This window comes from Mercurialis annua, linkage group LG6 (assembly GCF_937616625.2).
Source record: "Mercurialis annua linkage group LG6, ddMerAnnu1.2, whole genome shotgun sequence".
Classification (NCBI taxonomy): domain Eukaryota; kingdom Viridiplantae; phylum Streptophyta; class Magnoliopsida; order Malpighiales; family Euphorbiaceae; genus Mercurialis; species Mercurialis annua.
Genome location: NC_065575.1, coordinates 4,636,114 through 4,661,359, shown reverse-complemented (window position 1 = coordinate 4,661,359; position 25,246 = coordinate 4,636,114). Strand labels below are relative to the sequence as shown.

Here is a 25,246-nt window from a genome sequence, read left to right as displayed (position 1 = left end):
TATGTTGGAATTATAGTCCTCAAATCACAAATTGTTTTTATTATTTTTTGATTATCTATCATTAAATAGAACACAAAATACCGCTTGTAAATTTAAAAAAGTAATTTGTATTTTGTATTACTTATTTAATATGATAGATTCATGTACGCTTCTGTTTTTATTATCTTTTAATTGGTCTAGTTCTTTTCTACATTGTCAATCTCTTTCTCTCTATTTATTTAATTTTTTGATAATTTGACATGAATTTATATTAATAATTTTTAGATTGTGAGTTCATTTTTTCTCACAAGCGCTTCGCCTATCATTGATAATAATAATAATAATCTGACAAACCTAGTTAACTGATCTAATAAAATTTATTAAACTTTAAAACATCAAATTAAGTTATGAGCTTTATATACATAAATATGGGGTTGCTATTTCTAATTTTATGGTTACTAAAATTAGAAATAACACTAGGTTTTTTTTTTTTAAATCAAAATAACACTAGGTTAATCTAGCTATATATTGTGGAATTATAGTCCCTAAATCGCAAATTATTATTATTTTCTTTAGATTCTCTATCATCAGATAGAAATAAAAGACCGTTTATAGATCTGAAAGACTAACTCGTAGTATATATTTATTTATTGATTAATAATTTGACATGAATTTTGATTATCGATTCGATTAATTGACAAGGTTAGATCTAACAAAGACATCAATAAAACTAATACATAAAATTTAAAACAAGCATACAAACAAACACACGACAAAATCCAGTTTGACACATAGCCCATATACTGAATTTCTAAATTTATCCAACACAAGCTTACAAAATAAGAGAAGTCATTGATTTGACATGGATTTCATTTAGCATTTTGTTAAACAAGTCTATAGATTTCTTATGATGCTTGGAACCCATTATTGCAGTCAAAGAATAACTGTTTTCATATGGTTTATGAAAGAGAGTAAAAAAGAGCAAGAGAATAGTTTATTGTAATGGAAATATTTTAAAACTAGTTTAGTAGTGAGCATGAAATCAAAATGATAATTGTCTCATGATATTTTTTTACAAGAATAAATTTTATATATAGAGAATTTTGAAGTTTAAAAATACAAATAAAATATTGAAATTTAAAATTTGATAAATTTCCGTACAATATAAAAAAAAAGTGAGAAACACATTATTGTAATAAGATATACGACGTAAGTGAACTAAAAAAGTGGCACTAATCGTTTGTATCAAGACATGAATGAAAAGGAGAAATATAGTGGATAATAAAGAAAAGGGTATTTTTATTATAAATCGCTATCTTTCGTGTGTGTTTTTTATGTAAGCACAATTTAAAAACGTCTCATATTGCATTTCAACCCTTTCAATTTTTTCATCTTATAATCCTGTTTGTGTTTTATGCGTTAGTTTTCATAAAAATGATGTCGTTTTTTTTGGCCGTGTGAATAACCAAAATGATATCTATAAGACACTTAAACTATATATGTCACAAATAAAAGATTGAGATATATGGTGCCACGTTTTCAAATTATGTTTAAATCGGAAAAAAAAAACACAAAAAATTAAAATAAATAGTAACAATAACTCTAAACAAAATGCAAAGTAAATTAACATCATTTGTCTATAACGTTTTATGGTAAGTTTATCTATGACCCCTCCATTTGCATATTTATATATGTTGTAGATATTTAAGTTCTAAATTTAGGTTAACCAAACCTAAATGATCGTGCAGGTTTGATTAACTTCATCAGTTTGATTAACGTTTTAGTTTGGTTCTATTTATACCAAAAGAACTAATTACAAAAGTACTTTAAAATCACACCAAAACTGAAAAATTAAAAATTTTCATGATATCAGACCAAACAAAACTAAATTTATTGATCCAATTCGATTATTCAATTTGATTCGATTTTTTCACATCTCTAACTACGATGAAGCAAAAGATTCAGCATATTAACATCTACTTCTACGCAAGGAAAGAAGCTATACACAAATATAAGATTTCTTTACTATTATATCAAGACCCGGAATGTTGATCGCTATATTAATTGTGAGGCCGATATATTAATTACAAGACAAATACATAATAGATACAACATAAATATTGCATATCGTAGATACAGCAATGAAGTGTTTCTTTTTTACATACGTGCAAGTCATTTACCCCTATATTAATTACAAGATCGATAGATGCAACAGGAATATTGCATATTGTCGATACTTTTATTTGTCGATTTGCTTCGTTAATGATCTCAAACATGAATACGGAATTCAGCATTTCACTTTATATGTGTAAAAGAATAATGAAGTGTTTCTTTGCATACATACACGTGCAGAAAAACGCGAACGCTGGAGGCAAAATGAAGATCAGCCTAAGATTCAGCATCCTCCTCAAGTATGGCACCAGTGTGATTGAATCCACATGAAACTTGTAATGCTTTCATACTCTTTTCAAAGGGGACAAACAGAGGTTTCCCATAATCAACATCACTTCCATGACCCTGTAAACAAAGATCAAGTCAAAAATACAAAGAGACTGCTAAAAGAATAATGCATTTCTACATGCACAGTCAACAAAATTCATCTAACACCTAAAATTCGGGATGAAACGGCGAGTATATAAAATTTAGGGAGAAAAAACAGTCATTTTAATCTAAACTCAGAAGGTGATAGTAATTATCCTAAAAAAAATCTACTCGATTGTGAAAATAAAAAATAGCGAGATTATAGAGCACAAAAAGTCATTTCCATCAGAACCAAATTATGAGAAAAAGCATGCAAAACTGTTCATGTCCTAAATGATTTTGAGATTTGTCACTAGCTATTTCAACATCTTCAGTTCTACTTAGACATTTAGTTGAGCCCAACAAATTTCATGCTGATATCATCAGACAATCTGCAAATAGAAGCATTTGTAAATATACAGTATCATGTTGATGAATGTTAAAGAGCAGAGATATAGGAGAAAGAAATTACACATCCTCTGTCCAGTGCTGTAATTTAAGAAAATTTGATATGCTTGCCGTGTCATCATACCAAGAAGATGATAATTTCAGTTCTTTTAGGTGTAACTTGTTAGTCAAGGAAAAGTGAGACTGATGATTTTTTATAACAGAAGACTGATGATGATTATACCATTAACAACAATTTTAAGCATCGCTTATAACTTATTGGACTAAACAATATAATGCTAGAGGTGAAATGTATCCAAACCAGTTGTCCGCCAGAAGACTGCCCATCATCAGAAAATGTGCCGTTGGAACCTCCCCAGCCCCAAGTGTAGATTTTGCCTTCTGAAAGCCAATAATAAATTATCATTAGTCACTAACCATAAACAAGTTGTTCTGTGTTTTAAAAAAATGGAAGTGCACAGCATAGAACATATATAAGCACACAGTAAATTCGATAGTTTGAACATAAACTACTAGCAGACAAGACATTAGTTACTATATTAACTTCTTTTCTCTTTTTCAAATAAATAGCTAATTGTTCAACTCCCTAGCCAGTTGATTTGTCATGAAATCTTCTTTAAGTTCTGCCAATTCAAGGGGCTGAATACATTATTGCAAGAGGCAAAGAATATGGTCCGTGAACAATCATGAGAATTATAAAAGAAGTCTACAACATGATTGTGCTGACAGCTGAGAGTTTCACACAAATACTCTTTTCCGCAGTATGTTGTGCAAACATAATAACCACTAGTTTTTCTCACAAAAAGAAAGATCACTAATCAGTACGAGGAAGAACCGGGATGAGACCCAAATAATTGAAATCAGTGTGAAGAAGAATCATGCGAATTTATCTAACCAAAATCATAAAATATTCCCCAAAGGGTACAGCCTCCTATGAAGAAATTAAGTAAAAAAAATTGATAACTCTGACTATTAAAATATAAGATCCAAAAAAAGATATTAAAATAAAATATTTTTATCTAGTTTCCTACAATTAAGAAGTGAAATGGAATATATTCAGATGTCTTTTTCAAGATAAACTAGGATTATGAACTTGGGGTCGGACTATGACAGTGGAGTAGAAGTACTACAGCTGCATCAGGGATTCATAATAGCTTTAAAATGAATAAGAAATGAGCACAACAGAGAGGAAGAATATACCAACTGTTTCAGAATTTCTAATACAGACTAAGGAAACAGCATTATATTTGGTCGCAGGGTCATTTATAGTGTTTTTTCAGATTAAAAAATTTTAGGTGCAAATTTACATGCAAAATTTCCAAATAGAACTAACATTTCAATTTCTACACAAGTCACTCAGATGATAATAGAACAGAAACAGCACAGGTCTTTTTCATATCCATGAAAAGCTTCTTACCAGAAATTGCTGCTGTGTGTCTCCAGCCACAGGAAACCTGTCAATGTATAATTATCATAAAATGACAGAGATTAAATTTGATTACAAGTGCATATCATGGTGTATTCAAAGTAGCTCACATGTAATTATTCACTTCACAGCAAAATAGCCGTTGCTTTAAGATTCATTCAGGTCATCAATTCATTTACGTCTACTTATCATGAGAAGAAAAACATAAATGCACAAACTGAGCATTTAGCAAAATCATATTATTGGGCCTTCCAGTAAATGATTGCAACAGGAAAATACGACATGCCTACACGATATTAATTCAGTAATCAAGCAGTATCTGCAAACCTTCTCAACAGGAGATCTCATAAAAGGACCTTCAACTCTCTCTGGTTGATGAAAGGAATTGGTAGAACTGTAAACAAGACACATTAGAAAATGAAGATGTTTGTGCTCTTCAAGCCAAAGATGAAGAGACGGGGAAGATACCCAATACCGAGGCAGCCATTTTCATTGACACCCCAGGCGTATAGCTCCCCACCACCTATGACAAAAGTAATATAATGAGCGATAAAGCACACATCCACTGGAGTAACTATGGGCAAAAAAAATGAATTTATCCAAGAGATATAGAAAAATATATAAAAATAAAAAAATTACTATGAACAAATGTAAGATGACATAGTATTGCATGCATAAAAGACTATTAATAATCAAGTTAAAGGATACAAGAACCCAAAGGTTACAAAGCAATTTTTGTTTAGGGTTCCTTTGGGACATTGCCGTGTATTTTATAGTTTTGAAAACTACCTAAACACGCAAAGAATTGAAATTGACCAAAAGTGTAAATTTAGACGGATATATTATTGTTTTTCAAATGAATTATACCTAATATTTTAAATATCAAGCAAACTGGGTTTAGGAGCTGAGATAGCCGATAGGATACTGAATCTTGTTTTGTTTGGGACCAAAAAATCAAAATGATGGTTTAAGTACCCAAATGGTAAAAAAAATTGATCTGCTTGATTTTCTACTTGCTCTTATTTGGCGATTGACCAAAAAAAAACTCTAGACTTCTAATTTATGAGAGATTGCCTAATAGAGTCATAGTCATCAATACATGTGAGGTAATATTAGGCTTATAAGTTATTTCTTATCTTTACATTCATTGGACTACAATTGTCAATATGAATTACTTGAAATGAAAATTCAGATCTAGCTTCTTTTGTTTTTTAGAATGATATTATTACTAGATTTCCTTTCCAGCAATATTCCCAAGTAGGTCATTGACTTTAAAGGAATTGCCCAATAACCTTTGTTTAGGTAATCAACACATTCGATCTTGCCCAATATGGTTCAATCTAATGCGACATTTTCACATCATTCTAGTAATTATACGAAGACATTTTACAACAAAAATTAGCATAGTTAAAACTGACCAATTGAGCATCTAAAAAAATGAAACCATTTAAAAATGTAATCAGAACCATAGAAATATGTTTTGAAACTCGGTTTTACACTGTTATTTGAAATGTATATTATATATATATGGAACTCTTCTGATAACCCTAACCCCATTCATGTTTCTTCCATGAAGTTAGATACATACTTTCAAGCGTAAAAGCTACCCACATTTCAGTCTAATCTGAACTGAACATTGGTCTTGTAACTCTTGTTCATGAATACCGAACATTGGTCAAGTTCAAGGTTGCTCCTACCCACTACCCAGTCTAATCCAAATCCTTTTATTTTATCTATTTATTTCCACCTCAAGTAAATGCTATTTCCACAAGCTAAATTGCTGGAACCACATTTTTTTGTCTATATAGATGAATTCTTACCATGGCTCTAAAAATTAAGGTTTGGAAAATTACCAAAGTTTCAGCATTAAATTTCAATGCATTTATCCATCTACATAACAAATAAAAAGGAACAAGAACAAAAAATGCAACATAAATGAATAAATAAATAAATAAATAAATAAAAAGGTGTGAAGGAAAAAACAATTACTTGTGACAACACATGTGTGATATCCACCACATGAAACGTCTTTAGCACATTGCAATTTGCCTACCACATACGGTATGCCCGCACCATTTGCCTCTCCAAAACCCTAGATGTTTTCAAGTCATAAACACTGTTATATATCTTTTTTTTTTTGCAGAGAACATACAATGCATAATAATTTCTAGTTAATTAGGTTTCACAATAAATGCACTACAATACAGCATATATCTATATTTCAGCACCTAGTTCAGATGAGAATGTTGATAAAATAAATGATGTCCTTATCAGGAGAAAGAGAAGTATTTTCAAGCCAAGTTATTATTCAAGATTCCATAAACTAATAACCAACTTGTAAAAGTGGTACAACTCTGCCAACATAAACGACCACTATAATTTCTGCCAGCAATATAGCAGCGAGAGTAGTCATCTTATTTATCTGAAATATAAAAATTAATTCTACTAATCATTTCCACTGAAAAAGTACAAATTCTATACTATGCAATCCAGATAGCACCAAAGATTAACTGTTTAGTTGATTCTCAACATAACAACCAAATCTAAAAAAAATTGCTGCCTTGGATCAATATACATAATACATGTATATAACAAAGTTAATTTCCATGGAACAGATGAAGCATAGGATATGAATCAAAAAAATCAATTTGTAACATACCAATCTATCAACCGACATTTCACCAAATACAAAAACGGAGCCATTTACTGCAGCCAAAGAAAAATATAATAGCAGTAAATCTATAGAAGCAGTAACTTCAAATGGCCTCAAAGAAAACAATTAAATTGAAGAAAGCTCGAGAATTACCACCAATGCAAGCTGAATGAAGCAACCCAGCAGCCACACTTTGAACCTGATGAGCCATGAAGTTGAGAAACAGTAAGTAAAAAATGGAAAAGTTCAACTTAAGAGATGCACAATCAAACTAAAAATATAATAACAGGTATAAAGTACCTTAACTTCCTCTAGTTTCTTTATACACCTCGGGGTATATTCACTGCACACGAATAAACCATACAAAATTACGAAAACGAAAAAGCATCAGAGCCAGCTGTCATAATCCTCTTAATAGACCAATAAGTATCAAAGTTCAACAATTTTCTTATAGTAAATTGTTCAAAGACTTCCCTAACATTTGATTGCATTTAGAGGCCTAATTTTGTGTATAATTTACATTCAATAGATCTTTGTATTCCATTTTTTTTCCCACTTTTACGTAAGTACCCCAATCTTCATTATTTACAATTCTTTCTCATTTTCATTTTTACCAGCGAGAAAACACTCAATGCCTCTTGCAGTTAATAATGTAAACACTACATCATTCCACTACTAAAGTTAGCCTGTGAATTGGTTTTATCTTCATTATGAGATTATGACATGCAACATTAACCATGTACAAAATTTTGCAAAGAAACAAAACAAGGAAAAACATTAGGTTGATAGTCAAACTGGTAAACATCATTAAAACCATTAAACTCAACCTGTTGCTCGTCCGAAACCCAAAGATGCTTGATTTGTTGCCATGACCAAGTCGTCCAGACCCTCCCCCTCCCCAACTTAAAACCTCACCGCTGTCTAGTAAAACATATAACCAAAAGTAAAGACAAGTTTACACCATAACGTATTTTTAACACTTACGGAAACAACTAAAAAGTAACAACTAGAAAAAGGGAATGATAAAAAAGAACAACAAAAAGAAGGGAATACATCATTTTAAGATTTAGCCATAACTTACCAGTAACAGCAATTGAATGCTCTGAAGCCAAAGCAACCATTTTAATGCTGAGTCCACTCAAGCATTCTACTTTTGTTGGTAGAGGGACCACACTCTTTGCCTCTATAAAATAGTAAATATAAGCCTTCGAAAATTAATTTCTTATCAATAATCTCATTCTTGATTAAATAATAACAGGTAGAAAGTTAATAGAACTGAATCCCACCCCAATCCAACTTTTGGACATTTAAAAAACATAAGTAGAAACCAGCATATATTTAAAAAAAAAAACGGCATGAAGTGTTTTACGTTTTCCAAGACCCAGCTGTCCATTTGAATTCCTTCCCCATATATACAGCTCCCCGTCCACTACAAGAAATGGTGAAGATTGTCACACATAAGGCAAGAACATGCTACTCTAGATGGAAAACAATATAGCAAAAGAAAAGATACAAATATTAAGTTGACACTTTAAAGACGTTATGTACTGCATGAACCTGATTGAATGAGCCCTTTACCAACAAAAGCCCATAAAGGTAAGAAAATTGGAAGAAAAGGAGCAAGAAATTATATATCTAAAGCATAAATGTAATAACATCCCCAGCCTAAAAGTTCACTTCAAGTTTAGGAAGAAATGGATTCAATAATTTTCTTGGAGCACTTCATATAGCTGACATGGAAATATGATGAATCAAACAATCCCATACAATGGAATCAATACATCTTAAACTACTATATTACACTCAGGCAATGAGTTTTGGCCTGCCATTGCTATCATAGAATACATATAGATAAGTAAATAAGGGAGAGATGTGATTCTACTTGCATAAAAAAATTGCTTTTGTCAAATGTTTTGGGCTGAAAGCACCAATTTATTCTTGTACGGGACTGTTACACAATCACAGACCCAACAACTGAGCATGTAAGCTAAGACCTAGCACCCAAAACTTCATCCGGTTTCTCTTTTTTAGCTATTTACCATGAAAGTTACTATTCGGACTCCAATAAATTATTACCAAATTGCAGCTAAAATCCATGCTTTTCATTCTACTTCTTGCACAGTGTTGTTAAATAAATGATTTTAATATTACTTCCGCATATTGTAGTCAGAATTTAAATCCCTTGCAATGGTGACCTTATAAGGTTAGACTTTTAGTGTCACTGTTATTTTCTGAAGCAGGTAACATATATATATCAGTTTTATGTACTTAATTAGGCAGATTCTTGCAAATGTATCCATGAGATGATAGTTTGTCTTTTCTAATTCCACACCGATGTAGCGAACAATAGATTAGATGAATGATGTCCATGAGTCAAAGAAATGTAATCATGACCGATTATAACCACAACCTTGACCAAATGTAACCAATACATTAAGAAGAAAAGGGTGAGAGCCCGTCTCCAAACCAGACATCGGCATTTATTTAAAATTTAGGCAAATATGCATATCATGTAGGATTGCATGGCAACTTGAGATAAGCCAAACCTTCAGCTCTTTGAAAACTTTAGGCCAAGGATTAGGATATCACTTGTTTTCTTTACCCTAAGACACACCTGTAATAGCGCATGAGTGATGATAACCAGCTGAAATTTGCAAAATCTCTTTCTGAAGTCCAAAAACTCTAATGGGATCCTGTAATGAAAAACAAGAAGCAAATGAACTAAAAGAAAAGGCTCAGATAATTTTGTAGATAGCTACTTAATCAATAAAAAAGAACGTAACTAATTTATATTTTGAAACATCACAACAAATAATTATGCGTACAGTGAGGAGTGAGAAGAAAAAAATTCTGCCTCGGTTATTCGAACTTAAACTTCAAGATTAAAAACAACATAGTGATATGTTTGCCTATAGTTGCAATTTCATCCATTCATTTTCAGTTGCAATTTTATTTAGTATTCATTTGTCGTATTTTTCTCACATTGTTTCATTCACCAAAGTGTCACTGAATGTCAAGAAAGACTCTAGACTATAATGACCTGCAAATCCAGGCCTTCCTAAACAACTGCTCTAGTAAAAATAATCATAAACAATAGATAAATAAGAAGGGCCGTATACCAAAACACACTGAATCTGATAAAAGACTAAGCTTTTGGCATACAGAGCCAAAATATATTCAAACCTTAAAATTCCATTTTCTACAGAAATTGTGCAGTCTTAAAAAATAAAATAATAAAATTAACAGTTCAAGATATTATTATACCACAGTATAAGAAAGATTGCCTGACACACCGAGCTGTCCGAAATCATTAAGACCAGTGGCATATACATGCCCAGTTTCTAGCAAAGGAGGAAAGATTAATATGTTATAGGGTACATAAGTGACAATCTTACATAAAAATAAATCAATTAAGGATACTATAAAATGTTAATCAACCAGGATAAGCATTATCCTTTAGAAAAGAAATAAATAGACAACCAAAAACAGTTAGCTATATCGGAGGTATCAGTTTAGATCTAAAAGTTAAAGCAATAGTTATCCAAATCAATTTGCTTTGTCTGGCCAGTTATCATCAGCAGGACATTCGCCAGGGACTTGCCACTAGAGAGGAGACTTTACATGGAACTATCAAAGGCCGTCTAAGCTCAAGTTGTGAATCCCTCACCTTTTTTTGTGCTAGTTACCTTATTCAAAGTACATATGAAGCAAATTTAATGGATTTACAATAAAAATTGGGAATTCCTAGAAGTTCACAAGATTTTATGAAACTATTAAAGCTTTGATATATATATTTTATAAATAAAATTTCATGACGAGAATAATCTGTATAGTTCCTACATAAAATACCCAAAACAAAAACTCTATTCTTAGAGATGTAGTTATAAACAGTGTCTCTTCTGTTTGCTTTAGTGAGTGAGAGAGAGAGAGCATTTGAGAGAGATATGAGAGTTGTGCTGCATTTATTTTATTCTTTCACTTCTGTCACTTCTCCTCTGTTTTTCATTTACAAAGACCACAATTGTGAACTTTCTGACCTTTATTTTCATTAATTTGCAAGCTTTAACACATCTGCATTCTACTGACAATTTGGCTAGAAAGTTCCTTATGTGGGATCCATTAACCTAGAAGACTCACAAAGTTGATTATTGAGTCTCTCCAAAAAATCGCTCACCTTTATGCATTATGGTAGGAATGGAAAGACAATGGCAATGGCAATATAAATGATTTGCACCAAGACACTTGTTAAGCATGGAACAAGAAAAAGAATTAATAGATCTTGAAAATTCTGCGGAAAATCATATTCTTTAGACATTTATGTAATTAGAGTATTAGACTAAGTCTTGTTCAGAAAATGGTTTTGAAAGACATAACAAGAAATCACGAGAAATATAGATGAAAATTTTAAATGATTATCAGATATAGAAGATTTTCATTATATAAAAGGAAAGCATAATAATATATCACACCAAATACCCTATGATCATATGATTCTGCAACAAGTAAAAACAATAGAACTTCAAATTAATGTAATGGCAAGGTAGAAGTGTTCAATCTTTGTAAGCTAAGCTTAAAATGAAGCTCGTCCTCCGTAAGGTTACAAACCTCCTCATTCAAGTTTTTGTTAAGTTAACACGCAAAACTAACTAAACTCAGTTCTCAAAAGCTTATAAATGCACCTACTGATTGTAATTGTCAGCTAAATGAAATTGATAACACTACACCAGCAAAAAATTAAAAATCAAACAACTAACTATTATTACCTGTTAAGAACAGAGTGTGAGCTCCACCGCAGGCGATGGATTTGAGATGCTGATTTTCAAAAGCAGAGGAAGGCAGAAGCTTAGGCCGCCATTGAGAATCCAAACTTCCGGTCCCTAACCTTCCAAAATCTCCATTGCCCCAAACAGCTGCGTATCTTTTTCTCGACATCGACATCCATCGTTTGTACAATCTAAACCCTAACCCTAACCCTAACCCTAGCTCTATGTTTTTGCAATTATTATATCTTCTGAGCTGTGTGCTGGTTCTACTCCACATACTTTTTCTCACTCTTCTGCTTGATTCTGATGCTGAAATTGATAAATTTTATGGTGCATGAAAATTTTCGGGTTGGTTCTGTTGAGAATTGAAATTGAAAATGTTGGAATTCAATTTAGATTTATAAGTTCAATGAGTTAGTTGAGATTATAATTCCTGTCTTACCAGTAATAGAATTCCAGTTTAGCATGTAAACTAAATTAGAGGGAGAAGTACAAAATGTACCCTAAGGTTAACCTTATGGAACAAGTAAACCTCTTTTACATTTTTCATTTAAATACATCTTTTTAATTTTAAAATAATTTACTTTTTTCAAAAAACAAATTGACCAAATAAAAATTATATAAATCTGTAAGCTTTCATTGTTACAAAGAGTTTGTCAGCCAAAATTTTAGCTAATAAAAAATGATGAGAAACTTCTAATAAGGAGAATATACAGATTTTTTGGCCAATAACACTCAATTTTTCATGGAAAAATAATCGAACAATTTTATTAAAATTGTATTTGAGGTGACGAATAAATTTTTTATGATAAGTTACTATATTTAACTAGAAAAGCAAATTATATTTAATTTAAAATACAAAATATAAATTAATATCAAATAATCAAATATTTATTGAAAATAATAACTTGTATAATAACTTGATCATCATATTATAAAAATAGAAATTCATTTTTAAAAAAAATTATTAAAAATTATTTTATTTTTAATTTTTTTCTATTGATATAATTATGTCATTTTAGTTATATTATTACACTTAATATAATTATTTTAATTTACTAAAAATATAATTCTGAAAAGAAAAAAAAGAACATATTCCTAATATTTATCTCAAAATAAATAAAATAACTAAATTTTATTTGAACTGTACTCTTTAAAACTTAAAAATACTCAATTATCTCTCTGTGAAATAAATATATTAATTTTGTGTGGAAAAGATATAATTAAATCGTATCTAAATACTAAACGTAAATTTGATATAAAATTTTGAAAAGAAGCCTATTTGTTACCTGAGTTAAACATTAGAAGTGTAAGAGTACCTTTTCCAAAAATAAAACTAACGGATAATTGATTGTAATTAACCGGTAGAGCTTATTCAGTCAGCCATTGATAATACAGTTTTCTCATCTCTTTCTTGTTTTTTAACAGCCAAAATATTCTAAATGGTACTGTACACAGCATTTTTCAACCGCTTAACGGCGATCTACGCGCCGCCTCCGGTGACTAAATCATTCATAAACACCAACACTGTAATTAACCTCAAATTCAAGAAGACGACGAGAAATTTTGAAAGCAAAATTCACAGTTCGCAGCAGCAGATAAAATCAAGCGACAGCATTCAGTATAGCAGTCTTAAATTACTAGAATGGGATAAGCTTTGTGATTTAGTCTCTTCTTTTGCCGCCACCTCCTTAGCTCGCCGAGCCATTCAGGTAAGACAATGTTTATCTCGTGCAATGGTTGTATTATGTCATTTTTACAGCAAGCCGATGAGTATTTATAATAAAACATCTTTGATTATTATTTATTTGTTTATTATTAAAATATTCCAACATGACTAGCATTTTTTTTTAATTTAATGGAGGAACGGTTTTTAATAGAATATATGTGCAGGTGCAATTGTGGTCTTTGAATAGGAATTATGAGGAGAGTTTATTACTTATGAAAGAAACTAATGCTGCTATTGAAATGCATAAGCATGGTTCTTGCCGCTTGGATTTTACTGGGATTGACCTGGTTATGGTTAGTCACTTTTTTCAGTTTGATTTTTTGGTGTTATTTAAGTGAAGACTAAAATATATTATGTGATGTTTTGTTTGTCATTTTGAAAAAAAAAAGGTGGAATCGGGTATTGATAATGCGCGGAGGGGTTTCCCGATTAGTGCAAATGAAGCTATTGCTGTTGTGAGTTTGTTGGAGTATGCAGATGTTTTGCAGCTTAATCTTAAAGCTGCAATTAAGGAAGGTGCTGATTGGTATAATCGTTTTATGCCTCTTTCTGAAATGGTAATTAAATGAAATGTTTTACCTGGTTTATTTACAAATTTGTATATTGTTTCTTAATTTTTTTTAGTAATTATCACTTTTGCAGATAACGGAACTGGTTACTAATCGACCCTTAGTTAGAATGATACAACAAGTTATAGATGGAGATGGTTCTGTTAAAGACTCTGCTGTATGTTCCTTGTTTTCTTCGTTTCGGTGATTGCTTATGGTTTTCATGCTCTTTGGTCTTATTGGAATTTTGGTTTGCCTTGCTTAGAGTTCTGCCTTGAAACAATCACGTGATCAAGTTCGCAGACTTGAGAAAAAGGTGCAATATCTTTATCTCATTTTCCCTTGACCATTTACTGATTGATTTTCCGCTATCTTATGGGACCTTAAGTTTCTCACTGCTCTTTCCGGTAGCTGATGTTTGGAATTTTTAGCTATTTAAAGTAGAGCCTCATGTCTGACTCCAAGTATTTTGTACAAATGAGTTGAGGACTTCTACTCAGGGTCCTATACTGGACAATAAAGAGATGTTGAAAATAATAAGATTTTTACAGAATTTTCTAGTATATAACACTCTAGTACATCTATCTTCAAAATGCACGTCCATTAGGGTCCATTTGTGGACAGTCAATGGACTTGAATGGGAGATTATCTTTATTCCACTTTTTATATTCACTTTAAATTTTGTTGAGAACTTGGTACTTAGATATGCTGAAATCTAAGTTGCTCTATTTAACTTACGACTAGATTTTTCAACAATAAGTAATGATATTGAAGAGGATGTTTTAGGCTGCAACATTCTTATAAAATCTAGTTCACATAGATTGTTCATTATTAGAGTTTCCACATATTTCTTTTGCTTCTGAGTATCTTAAGTGCCATAACAGCAAAGCAGCTGTATTATATCTCCAGCTCTGCAATTTTGGCTTAACTTTTCATCTGCACTTCTTGGTTTTGACCGGCTGTTGTGCACTTTATACAGCTATATCAGTTAATGGACAGTCTAATTAAGAAAGACATGGAAGAAGCGTCTCTTATGGTAAAGTGTGTCATAAGAAGTTCTTCTCCATCTATGTATCTTTGGTCGTTGTTATCCTAACAATATTGGTTCAGGAAGTGAGTAATGTCAATGGAAGATGGTGCTTAAAGTCTGGGACTAATCAGCTGTTGAGTTACAAGGGCCTTTTATTGTCCAGGTGAGTAAGATTAGTTTCACACTATTCTGAAGTCATTTCAAATGGTTGTTAGTTCATAATGTATGAGCATTGAGAGAGAGAGTTTTTCTTTGTTGGTGTGTATAGATGGAAATTTCAAATAATCTTTCTAAACAAATGACAGAAATTGAAAAGTTAATCCTTGTTGCAAGTTATCTATTAACCAGCCAGTGGGGGTCACCATCAATGAAGCTATCATGAGAAGTTGCATTCTACTATCACACATGCTAGTATCAAATCAAAATTTAAAATATCAAAATTATAATCATGTAGGCACTCCCATACTCTCATTATTAAGTTCTTTTAACATATTTTTTTCTTTCGAAAATTTGAATCTCAAATTTTACACCCTACATATTGGATCGTTTATTTGGGGATTTGAAATATCAAAGCTGAACCTAGGATGAGATTATTTGTAATTTTATTATGTAAATTAAATTGCAACTGTATATAGAGATACAGTCTCTCAAGGAATTATGATATAGCATTGATTTTATATTAATACTAAAACTCTTGTGGCCTCAAGTTCTAGCATCTGAGGTAGTTCAAATTATGTTTAGTTAATTCTGAATATATGGTGCAATATATTGGAAGAAAGCTTCTAGTTCCCAGAATATTTCCTTCTGCCAAATAATTTTGTTTGTGGAGCAGTCCATGAAGGCATAAATACTGGATCCTAAAGAATAATATGCTGCTGTAGTGATTCAGGCACAGGAAGTATTTTAGAACCACTTTCAGCGGTTCCTTTGAATGATGAGTTGCAAAGAGCTAGAGCATCAGTGGCAAAGGCTGAGTCAGATGTGCTTTTGATGTTAACAGAAATGGTTGCTGGCTCTGTCTGGTGGAATTTGAATTTGTTGTCCATATCTTTGTTTCTGCTATTATGTTTTGATTTTAATCTATGCAGATGAAGGAGGATCTTGATGGCATTGAAAAGCTATTGAACAATGCAATTCAACTAGATATGGTTGGTGTCTGCAACTCTGCTTTCTCATTAAAAAAAGGCATATATTATTTTACTTATAGAGTTATAGTTATTGCCATCTCTTTAATGACTAGTTTTGCATTACGTGCTACGCACGTGGCTCGTAACGTGACTTGTCAATTTATATGAAGTAAATTCGTTATAATTATAACTATTTATTTTATTTATAATTAACATTAAATTAATTAGAGTTTTTAAAGAAAATAAATAGAATAATCTAATATGCATAAATTTAGATTTTGTAGTTTCCTTATTTCATTAAAATATCACCAAAAAAAATTTAAAATATTTTTGTAAGAGTGCATTATATTTGTTATTTTCGAGCACCACTGATCTCAGGTGTCTAACTCTAATGTTAAATAAGCTAGAAATTTTTATTGGATTAACAATGTATATTATACTAATAGTTGTAGTTTAGTAGAATGAGTTTAATATGGTAATAAAATACCTTATTGAAATACCATGGAATTAGGGAAAGAAAGGGAGAAATTGGAGAATTAAATGGTTTGAGAATAATGAAATCGTGAGACAAATCTATAAAACAGAAAAGTATTTTAATTGAATTTAAAGTAGTTTAAATTAGCTAACTTTTGGATAGGACAATCATTATTCAATAAACAGTTAAAATACCCCCCCATCGAAATCTACAGCCTTGTATGTTTATTATACATAGGACTCTAACATTGCCATTTGCTATTCTACTATCTCTCTAATTATATTTTTATTTAGACTTGTCTCGCTTTGTGTGCTACGCACGTGTCTCGTAACGTGACTCGTCAATTCATGTATTATTATTTGAAAATAAAATTTAAAAAATCAAATTAATTTTCTTTATAGTTTTCAACATAACTAACAAAAATTTGGACAATATTAATTGCGTTGCTAGTGTAGTCAAATCAAAAGATTGATATTTCTAATAATTTAAAAAAAATTAGCTTAGCTATTTTTTCTATACTCAATTCCTTAGTTATGATACAATTTTATTTTAACTAAAATTCTAATTATAATAATTGTTTAGCAATTAATTAAATAACTATTTTGTTAATGACAATAAAACCGTTATTTAATATAAATTAAAAAGGGTTATTTCGTAAATTTGCCTGTCCCCCCCCCATCCGTGCTTTTATATATAGTATAGATAGATATGCTCTAGATCGAGTTAAATTTTGTTCAGCTTTGATTAATGTAATCCTGCTATTTAAGCTGCGGAACATTGCTGGTTTTTTGTGTCTAAGTATGTATAGTTATATTTTTGATTGATTTGATAGCTTCCTTAAGATTACGGCCTTCTGTTACCCGGAGTGCATAAATCCCATAAAATATAGTTACTCATGGAAGTTTTTATTAATGATACAAATGTAATTGCAATATTACAATGTTATCTTAGTAGCATATCCCAATGACTCATTTTACGATTGATTCTTTACATGTAGATAAATGCTCGGGCAAGCTACAGTCTTTCATTTGGAGGTTCATGTCCTGATTTGTATTTTCCAGAAGACATGGATGGATTATTTACTGCTGAAGCATCAGAGATGCAAGATTCAAAAGCCTCACATCCCACTAAGAGAGAATGGATATTGTACATGGCTAAAGCTTATCATCCTTTATTGCTTCAGCAGCATAGACTGAAACTTCAGAAGGCAAAGAAGGATTTAAAAAATTCTAAATTCGTAAGATTAACACCAGGCTAACAAGCTTGATTATTTAAATTTGTTAAGTACAATTATTTTTTGAAATTTCCCCAATTTTTAATGGTAGCTTATTAATTTAAATGATCAACTATGGCCCATTATTTAGTTATGAGGTGCATTTGTGACCAGGCCATGTTAATTATTGTGGCCATCATGGAGGATAATCCAAAAAAGACTAACTTATAGATAGTGGACCTTCAAATTTCATCAAGTTCTTTTTATCCTTTATCCAATTGGCCAAATAACTACAAAATAGGCTCATTTTCAATGGATAGGCCATAATTGCAATTTTGATGCAAGGTTTTTACTTAAATTCTTTTCATTTCATTCCTCTTGAACATATCCAAGTGGAATTGTATTTATATTGTTTCTGATGGCTTGCATTTGATTTTGTGGTTAACTCTTGTTGATATTTGCTTTCTGTTTGAATTTTGAAGCAAAAACTCCAAGGGGATAATGGCATGTTGAATGCAGCACATCCAGTGCCAGTTGACTTTTTTATTTCTCAGAATACAAGAGTCCTGGTTATAACTGGCCCTAACACTGGCGGAAAAACTATTTGCTTAAAGACAGTTGGATTGGCAGCTATGATGGCAAAATCAGGTTGACTTATATTGTAGTATCTTTTTTTCTATATATTTTTGCAAATGACCTGAGATTGGCATCTTCTCAACTTTGCACCATTCCTTTGCATTCATACAATGTGGAATGTAGCTAAAATGATAAGACTGCCTAAGAAAATGCCGTCAATTAAAGATAGTTGGAAACAGTTACATAATGAAAATGAGATTAGAAATTCAAATTCCAGATTGACTGAACTGCTTAAACTCTATCCTCATCCTAACTACGAAAATCTTATGTAACTAATTTCTCACGTTGTTCATAATAGATTTCAATGGTCGAACATTCAGAAGATTTAGCATTTTATGTAAATTTTATACTGATAAATACATTCTTAATAAGATCACCATGTTATAATATGCTCTATGAATGTATTCAACATTGCAGGTCTTTATGTTCTAAGTTCTGAATCTGTACAACTTCCATGGTTTGATTACATTTTTGCTGATATTGGTGATGAACAGTCCCTGTCCCAATCTTTATCTACATTTTCTGGCCACTTAAAGCAAATAAGTGTGAGTAGAACTATCTTCAACTCTTGTGCCACAATAAACTGCTTATGGAGCTGATTCTTTCTGATTGATTGATATGCATCCAGGAATGTAAACTGGTTAGAAAGTAGATCACTCTGAATGCATACCTCCTTGATTCAATAACAGATTAATTTTTGAATCTGAACAGTTATTTTCACGGAACTACTAAACTGCTCGTGTATTGTTAATTAGAGTTATTGTCATCTGAGATGACTAAAGAAATGCTTCATTTGGACATGATTATAATGATTATATATCGTCATAACTCAGGGTATTTAAAATTATTTAGAACTCTGCTATATTGTTTGATAATCTGTGGAATCTCATTTTAAAATGGTTTATTTTGTTTTGGGAGATTATATTCAATCTAAATTATTTGATGTGCAGGACATTCGGTCTCAGTCTACAAGACGGTCACTAGTGCTCCTGGATGAAGTATGTTTCATTTTTTTGTATTTCATTTGGTGATTATAGTCTTAATTGAAATTTTGCTTATTGAAGAATTATTTCAAATGACATATGATGACATAAGTAGAGGTTAAGAGTTTATTACACTAACCTTTAAATAGAGGAAAATAAAAAATGCAAGCAAGTAAATATGGCAAACAATGTAGTGATGTTACTTCTAACATATATAAGGTTGGCGCTGGAACAAATCCACTTGAAGGAGCAGCACTAGGGATGTCACTTCTTGAGTCTTTTGCTGACAGTGGTGCTTTGTTGACAATAGCTACAACACATCATGGTGAACTTAAATCTCTGAAATACAGGCATGTATGAAGTTTGGTTTGGATGCAATATTGTGCTGGAATATTGGGAATGTTTTGTTTCCTTCTGTTTATATAAGTAGTTTTGAGAGAAAATTATACGGTAACAAAGTTAGTCAAGTTAGTTTAAGCTGCAGTAATGCACCAAATATCGGCATGCCTTGATTCGATAGAGTGATTGCCCGCCACATGAGCTTTTCTTTTAATTCTTTGACAGCAATGGCTCTTTTGAAAATGCATGTATGGAGTTTGATGAAGTGAATTTGAAGCCCACTTACAAGATTCTCTGGGGAATACCAGGTTTCCCTCTTAAGTTACATGATATTTTGTCTGCACTGCATGTGATGATGTGATGCTTATTAATGTAGTTATTTATCCTTTGTGGTCATTTAGCTTTGAGGATGTGGTAATTTGGTGCTTTTCATTGTGGAAATTTGGCTTTTCTGGACACACACACACAGAGTCAGATAGTTAAGGGCCTGGAATGGCCAATGCAATTCTGAGAAATGCACTCTTTATCATTCTTTTGAGAAGCACATATCTAGAAAAGTGGGCCTTTTTCGCTAATGTTAGTATCTTAGTTTATTTTAAGGTCATTTTCTCTTTTTAGGGCTACAAAGTATTTCCTTTTCATCCACCTGAAAGATTAAAGTTACTTGAAGTTCTAGTTAGTGTACTTCACAGTTATTGGTGTCTCATCAACTAGCAATCAATTCAAATCTTAAAATATGAATCTCTCTGTAGGTCGCTCAAATGCTATCAGTATATCTGAGAAGTTGGGATTACCAGAAACAGTTATTGATAGTGCACGAGAACTATATGGTGCTGCTAGTGCCGAGATAAATGAGGTGGCAGTCTTTAACTTAAATGAATTGGGTTCACTTTCCAATAAGTTTAAAACTTTCTTTCAGCTTTATTTGCTTATGCTTTTCTACCTTGTCTATAGAGATAACTACTGCTAGTTTAAACCCTATGCAATCTTTTATGATGTTGCTGCTTATTTGTGTGCCAACCCAATCAGATTTGGGTTGGTGCATAGTGTTGAATGCTGTCTGAATCATAAGTTCTGGCAGAAGTTTATTTCTGTTATTTGGAATATGGAAGTCACTTAAATGTATTTGTATAACTTATCTCAAGTTTAAGATCTTTATCATTTTATTCTCTTCAAAATTGAGTGTAATTCTCATAGCATCTCACAGGTCATAATTGATATGGAAAGATTCAAGCAAGATTTCCAAGAGCTTTTGCATGAGGCACAACATCATATTAGGTATTTAATAGAATGTTGTATTGTTATTCTTGGTAAAATTTTGTCAGCAACATTCTCTCTTTCTTTGGTCCTTTTTTTTTCTCTTCAACAATTATGAGCTGTCTATAATTTCTCCAAAGCAACTCCCATGAAATAACTATTATCGCATAATTGATTCTTAATGTGAATTCTCATTGCTTGATCTTCTGCTCTAACGACACACATAAGTCTATTTTCAATATCAAAAGGTTGCCTTTTTCAGAAGTGTGGATATAGATCTGCAAACTTGTAATGCTAATATTTTGTGCTTAATTGGTGGTTTGATTTTGTTATTGTAATTTTAGGCTATCGAGAGATCTTCATAAGAAATTGTTGCTCGCTAGGAGGAAGATCATGGATCACGGTTCTGGACAAAGATACAGGATGCTGCAAGAAATATCTGAGGTTGCAGCAACATCTCGGTCTGCTCTTCACAAGAAAGTACGGCAGCGTCGTGCGTATTTGACAACAAAATCTTCTCATCTCCCTTCAACCAATACACACTTGAGAAGTGATCAGCACATTACAGAGGAAATTAGTGGCTCTACTGTGGTCGGTGAAACTTCATCTTCCATTGGAATTAAAACACAGCCATCATCAGGTAAATCAAAATTTTAGTAACTTGTATTGCATCTTCTACTAGATCTGCTGGTCTGCTAGCTACAGCTTGTTTACAGATTGTCTTGTGTAGTGTGAACAAGCTAGTCTAGCACTATTCCAGCGAAGTCTTATTTGTCAAAATTAACATTTTATTTGCTCTTCGCCACAGCAAAGGTTGAGTGTCCTCAAGTTGGTGAAACAGTGCAAGTTTCATCTCTAGGAACAAAGGGAACAGTTTTAAGAGTGGATCAATCTAAAGGCGAAATAATGGTTCAAGCTGGCAAGATGAAGTTGAAATTGAAATTAACGGACGTTAGGACATGAATGGTAAGAAATTCTCTCTCATACATCAGCTCATCAAATTAATATGTTGCTTCATAATTAGTTAGTTCCTTAATCCATTCACTTTGCTACTTAGATTCAAGGTACACAGTACATTAGTATACGGGCAGGAATTAACATGGCCATTTGTTATTTTCACATCTCTTAGAACTGTCAGCTTATCGTATTTGTGCGTGACTAACTATCTTAAATATGTATTTTTGGAATAAAGTAGAGTTATTAATAATACCGGTCAAATTTTTGCATTTGCTGTTTTTTAGATTTGTTTTCGTGTCATTTGAAGATAATTAATCCAGTATCTTCACAGCTCAAAGAGGTACACATGTATATTAAACACTGGTACTAGTAACTTGATAAATATATTAAAGAGAGAATTGTTATTTTTCCTATAAACAAATATATTATATTTGTACAACAAGCTATTTTATTTACGTGCATCTGCACTTTCATTTTGACCTCTCTCCAGTTATTGAAGGTTTGCAATCAATTCAGAGCAGAGCTTGCGACAAGAAAACATGACAACACTATCAATTTCTTGTGGTCTTCACTATGCTATGGTCATATGGAGGTAAATTTTAAGTGTGTGGTTAGTATCAATGTCTATAACTTCATACTGCTGCTTATTTCATTTGCGTGAATGTGTTTTGCTTGTTTCTATCAAAGCCTGATGGACTTTGTCACTATAATTAGTTGTACAGTGAATTTTTAATGAATCATATATACTGTCATCTGCTAACGTTGTTCTTGCTTTATGTACTATGTAGATCTGCCATCGACAGGCTTTTCAGTTTCAATGCGGATGAAGTGCATAAATTAGTTCTTTTCGGATATGAATATCTGATAGTTGATGGAGGTAGAGTGATGAAATGGATATCTCACATCTGAGATTACCTACTAGATAGATACCGTTACCCGTTTTCAGTAGACAAGTATCCAACAAGTTTGTACAGGTGAAAGAGGATTCCGCTCACTGCGGCAACTCGTATATGTTACTCATTTCAGCCGCATTCTGCGCTAATTTAACATATTCATTGAGACAGGATTTTGATTAGCTGCTATATGTTTTACTACAGCTTCATCAGTAAACCTAGAGATTTAGTAGTACGTTATAGAAATGTGTTTATACAAGAAACTGGATTAATCTTGTGATATGATCAGCAATCAATTCGTGCACTTCTTACAAAATTTATTGTTTTATCTTTTATGTTCACTGGTTTCTTAGCAATTGATTTGGAGCCTTGTACGAATGCTTTATGTAAATTACAATTCCAAAGATGTTTATAGATCCTGAAAGCAACAGTGTACATTCAATTCGAACGGTGTAAACTAAAAAATTTATTGCTTTTAAAATTAAACCAACAAACAAAATCTATAAGAATTTAAAATGTTTCAAATCGAAATGAATAAGTTAATTCCATTGGTTTTTTGTTTTTTTTTTATTTGTATCAAAACTGAATTAAAACTTTTTATTTTCAAATCAAATCAACAAATAATTTATAATTCGAGGTCAAATAATTTAATCTCGGTCATCTTGACCAATTAAAACAATATTTTTTATTTTTAGCAGAATTAATAATAAAATTATACTATATATGAATAAATTTAGGGACCGTGATAATTCAAAACTGTCCAGAATTAAGTTAAAGATAAAGAGTATTGTTTTTTTTTTATGGAAGAGAGTATTGTTCATGCTATGCTCAAACTATATTATATAAAGAATTTGAGAATATTTTATTAAAAAAGTGGAGGATTTATCAATTTAACAAGGATTAAAGCATGTCGGTAAAAAGGACAAACATGTGACCGCATAGACATGAATTTCCATTTGTTTACAGCCTCCACCCCACTTGGTGAGAAGTGGAAGATTAGCAAATTGGTGAGAATAATTCGTAAATTAAAATTAATTATATTAAAATATTTTATTAATATGATGATAAAAGTATATCATTATTAAAACCTGAACATTTATTATACATTTATTACACTCTTACCATAATTCTAATGAAGTGAAACAAGTGATATGAGTGGTAAACTGCTTGATATCGCTTAAGTAATATTTCGGGTTTGAGTCTTGTGAATGTAAAAAATATTTGAGTCTTGTGAATGTTAAAAATTCCCACTGACGGACTTATTCACTTTGCCAAATGTGCGACGTGGGTCGTATCCGAATTAGTTAAGGCGAAGCCAACTGGATGGACAATAAAAAATACACTTAGTAGTTTTTTTTACAGATGACTGGTAAATTTAGTATAACCTAACAATTTCTCCAAATTGGATAGTTGGTTGAATCCATGTGTGTATATGTGCTGATGTAACAAACAAAGTTTTGGAATATAGCATCGCACTTTCAGAATAAAATACGGTATGTACTTGGGCTCCTTTGTCACAATTCCACCCACCAAATCAACAATCTCCTCACAAGTGCAAAACATTGTCATTCCAACCATTTAGAATTGACCCCATTGCTAATGCACCTTATTCTACTTTTTTATTTTTCACTATAAAATTCACTCTTTTTAGAATTAAACCACATGCCAATTAGTTTTTAGTCCAAACGCCCTATAAGTACGGTAAGACTTTTCAAGGTCTTGCAATGGAATCTCTTCAAAAGTATGATTCATTTTTTTAATTATTTGCTGGTTATAATTTAATGTATGTATTAAAATAAAAAATATGTAGAATTATTTAAAGTATATGTACATATGTATTATATTGTATAGATATATGTATGCTTTATTTAATTGTTGAACCGATTGAGCTGTAAATAGGTTAATTTGGTGTTTAAAACGCCCCGATTTTAATAAGCAAAGAATTACTACTGAAATTTAGCAATTTTTAGAGAGCACTAGCGTCTGGCTTAGTCAAAGTTGATTATAGTGCAAAGATGATTATGATTCAACTCAACTTAAACATTTCAATTTCAAACTCGATCTTAACCTTATTTAGGAGTATGTTTAAGATTCAAACCTCTGTATTAATTATAGTTAATTAAATAGTTTTGGTACTAAAACAAAAAAACTCTAATTTACCTTCACGGATGGATGTCATTCTAAAATTCCACTAGAAGGCCGCCTATCACTTTTTCATTCTTTTGATTATTATTTTTCTCTCTATAGTCATTACATACATGTTCAAGAGAGTTCTATTGAAATATTTTTTTGTTTATGCTCTCATCTTTT

General features: G+C 31.5%; 2 protein-coding genes across 3 annotated transcripts; one reads left to right on the top strand and one right to left on the bottom strand.

The window, feature by feature from the left end:
- Positions 1-1,979: 1,979 nt before the first annotated feature.
- Positions 1,980-12,235, bottom strand: LOC126653554 (ultraviolet-B receptor UVR8). The gene is made up of 15 exons (XM_050347468.2): positions 11,750-12,235; positions 10,251-10,327; positions 9,601-9,679; positions 8,356-8,415; positions 8,068-8,169; positions 7,814-7,907; positions 7,287-7,329; positions 7,140-7,185; positions 6,993-7,039; positions 6,323-6,425; positions 4,802-4,856; positions 4,661-4,727; positions 4,325-4,361; positions 3,209-3,288; positions 1,980-2,496 (listed from the first exon to the last, which is right to left on the bottom strand). Exons 1-15 carry the CDS (start codon positions 12,024-12,026, stop codon positions 2,368-2,370), a joined length of 1,296 nt encoding a protein of 431 aa, XP_050203425.1. The 5' UTR covers positions 12,027-12,235; the 3' UTR covers positions 1,980-2,367.
- An 874-nt stretch (positions 12,236-13,109) lies between these two features.
- On the top strand, positions 13,110-23,360 carry LOC126687114 (uncharacterized). Of its 2 annotated transcripts, XM_050381494.2 has the most exons (22): positions 13,110-13,461; positions 13,643-13,771; positions 13,868-14,035; positions 14,121-14,204; positions 14,292-14,342; positions 15,006-15,062; positions 15,137-15,219; positions 15,938-16,061; positions 16,145-16,204; positions 17,656-17,895; positions 18,354-18,519; positions 18,925-19,052; positions 19,458-19,505; positions 19,710-19,840; positions 20,055-20,137; positions 20,582-20,685; positions 21,037-21,107; positions 21,431-21,726; positions 21,895-22,052; positions 22,328-22,383; positions 22,534-22,635; positions 22,832-23,360. In XM_050381494.2, exons 1-19 carry the CDS (start codon positions 13,192-13,194, stop codon positions 22,047-22,049), a joined length of 2,448 nt encoding a protein of 815 aa, XP_050237451.1. In that variant the 5' UTR covers positions 13,110-13,191; the 3' UTR covers positions 22,050-22,052; positions 22,328-22,383; positions 22,534-22,635; positions 22,832-23,360. The 2 variants fall into 2 exon arrangements, with proteins under 2 accessions (XP_050237451.1, XP_050237449.1); XM_050381492.2 differs by lacking the exon at positions 22,328-22,383.
- Positions 23,361-25,246: the final 1,886 nt, after the last annotated feature.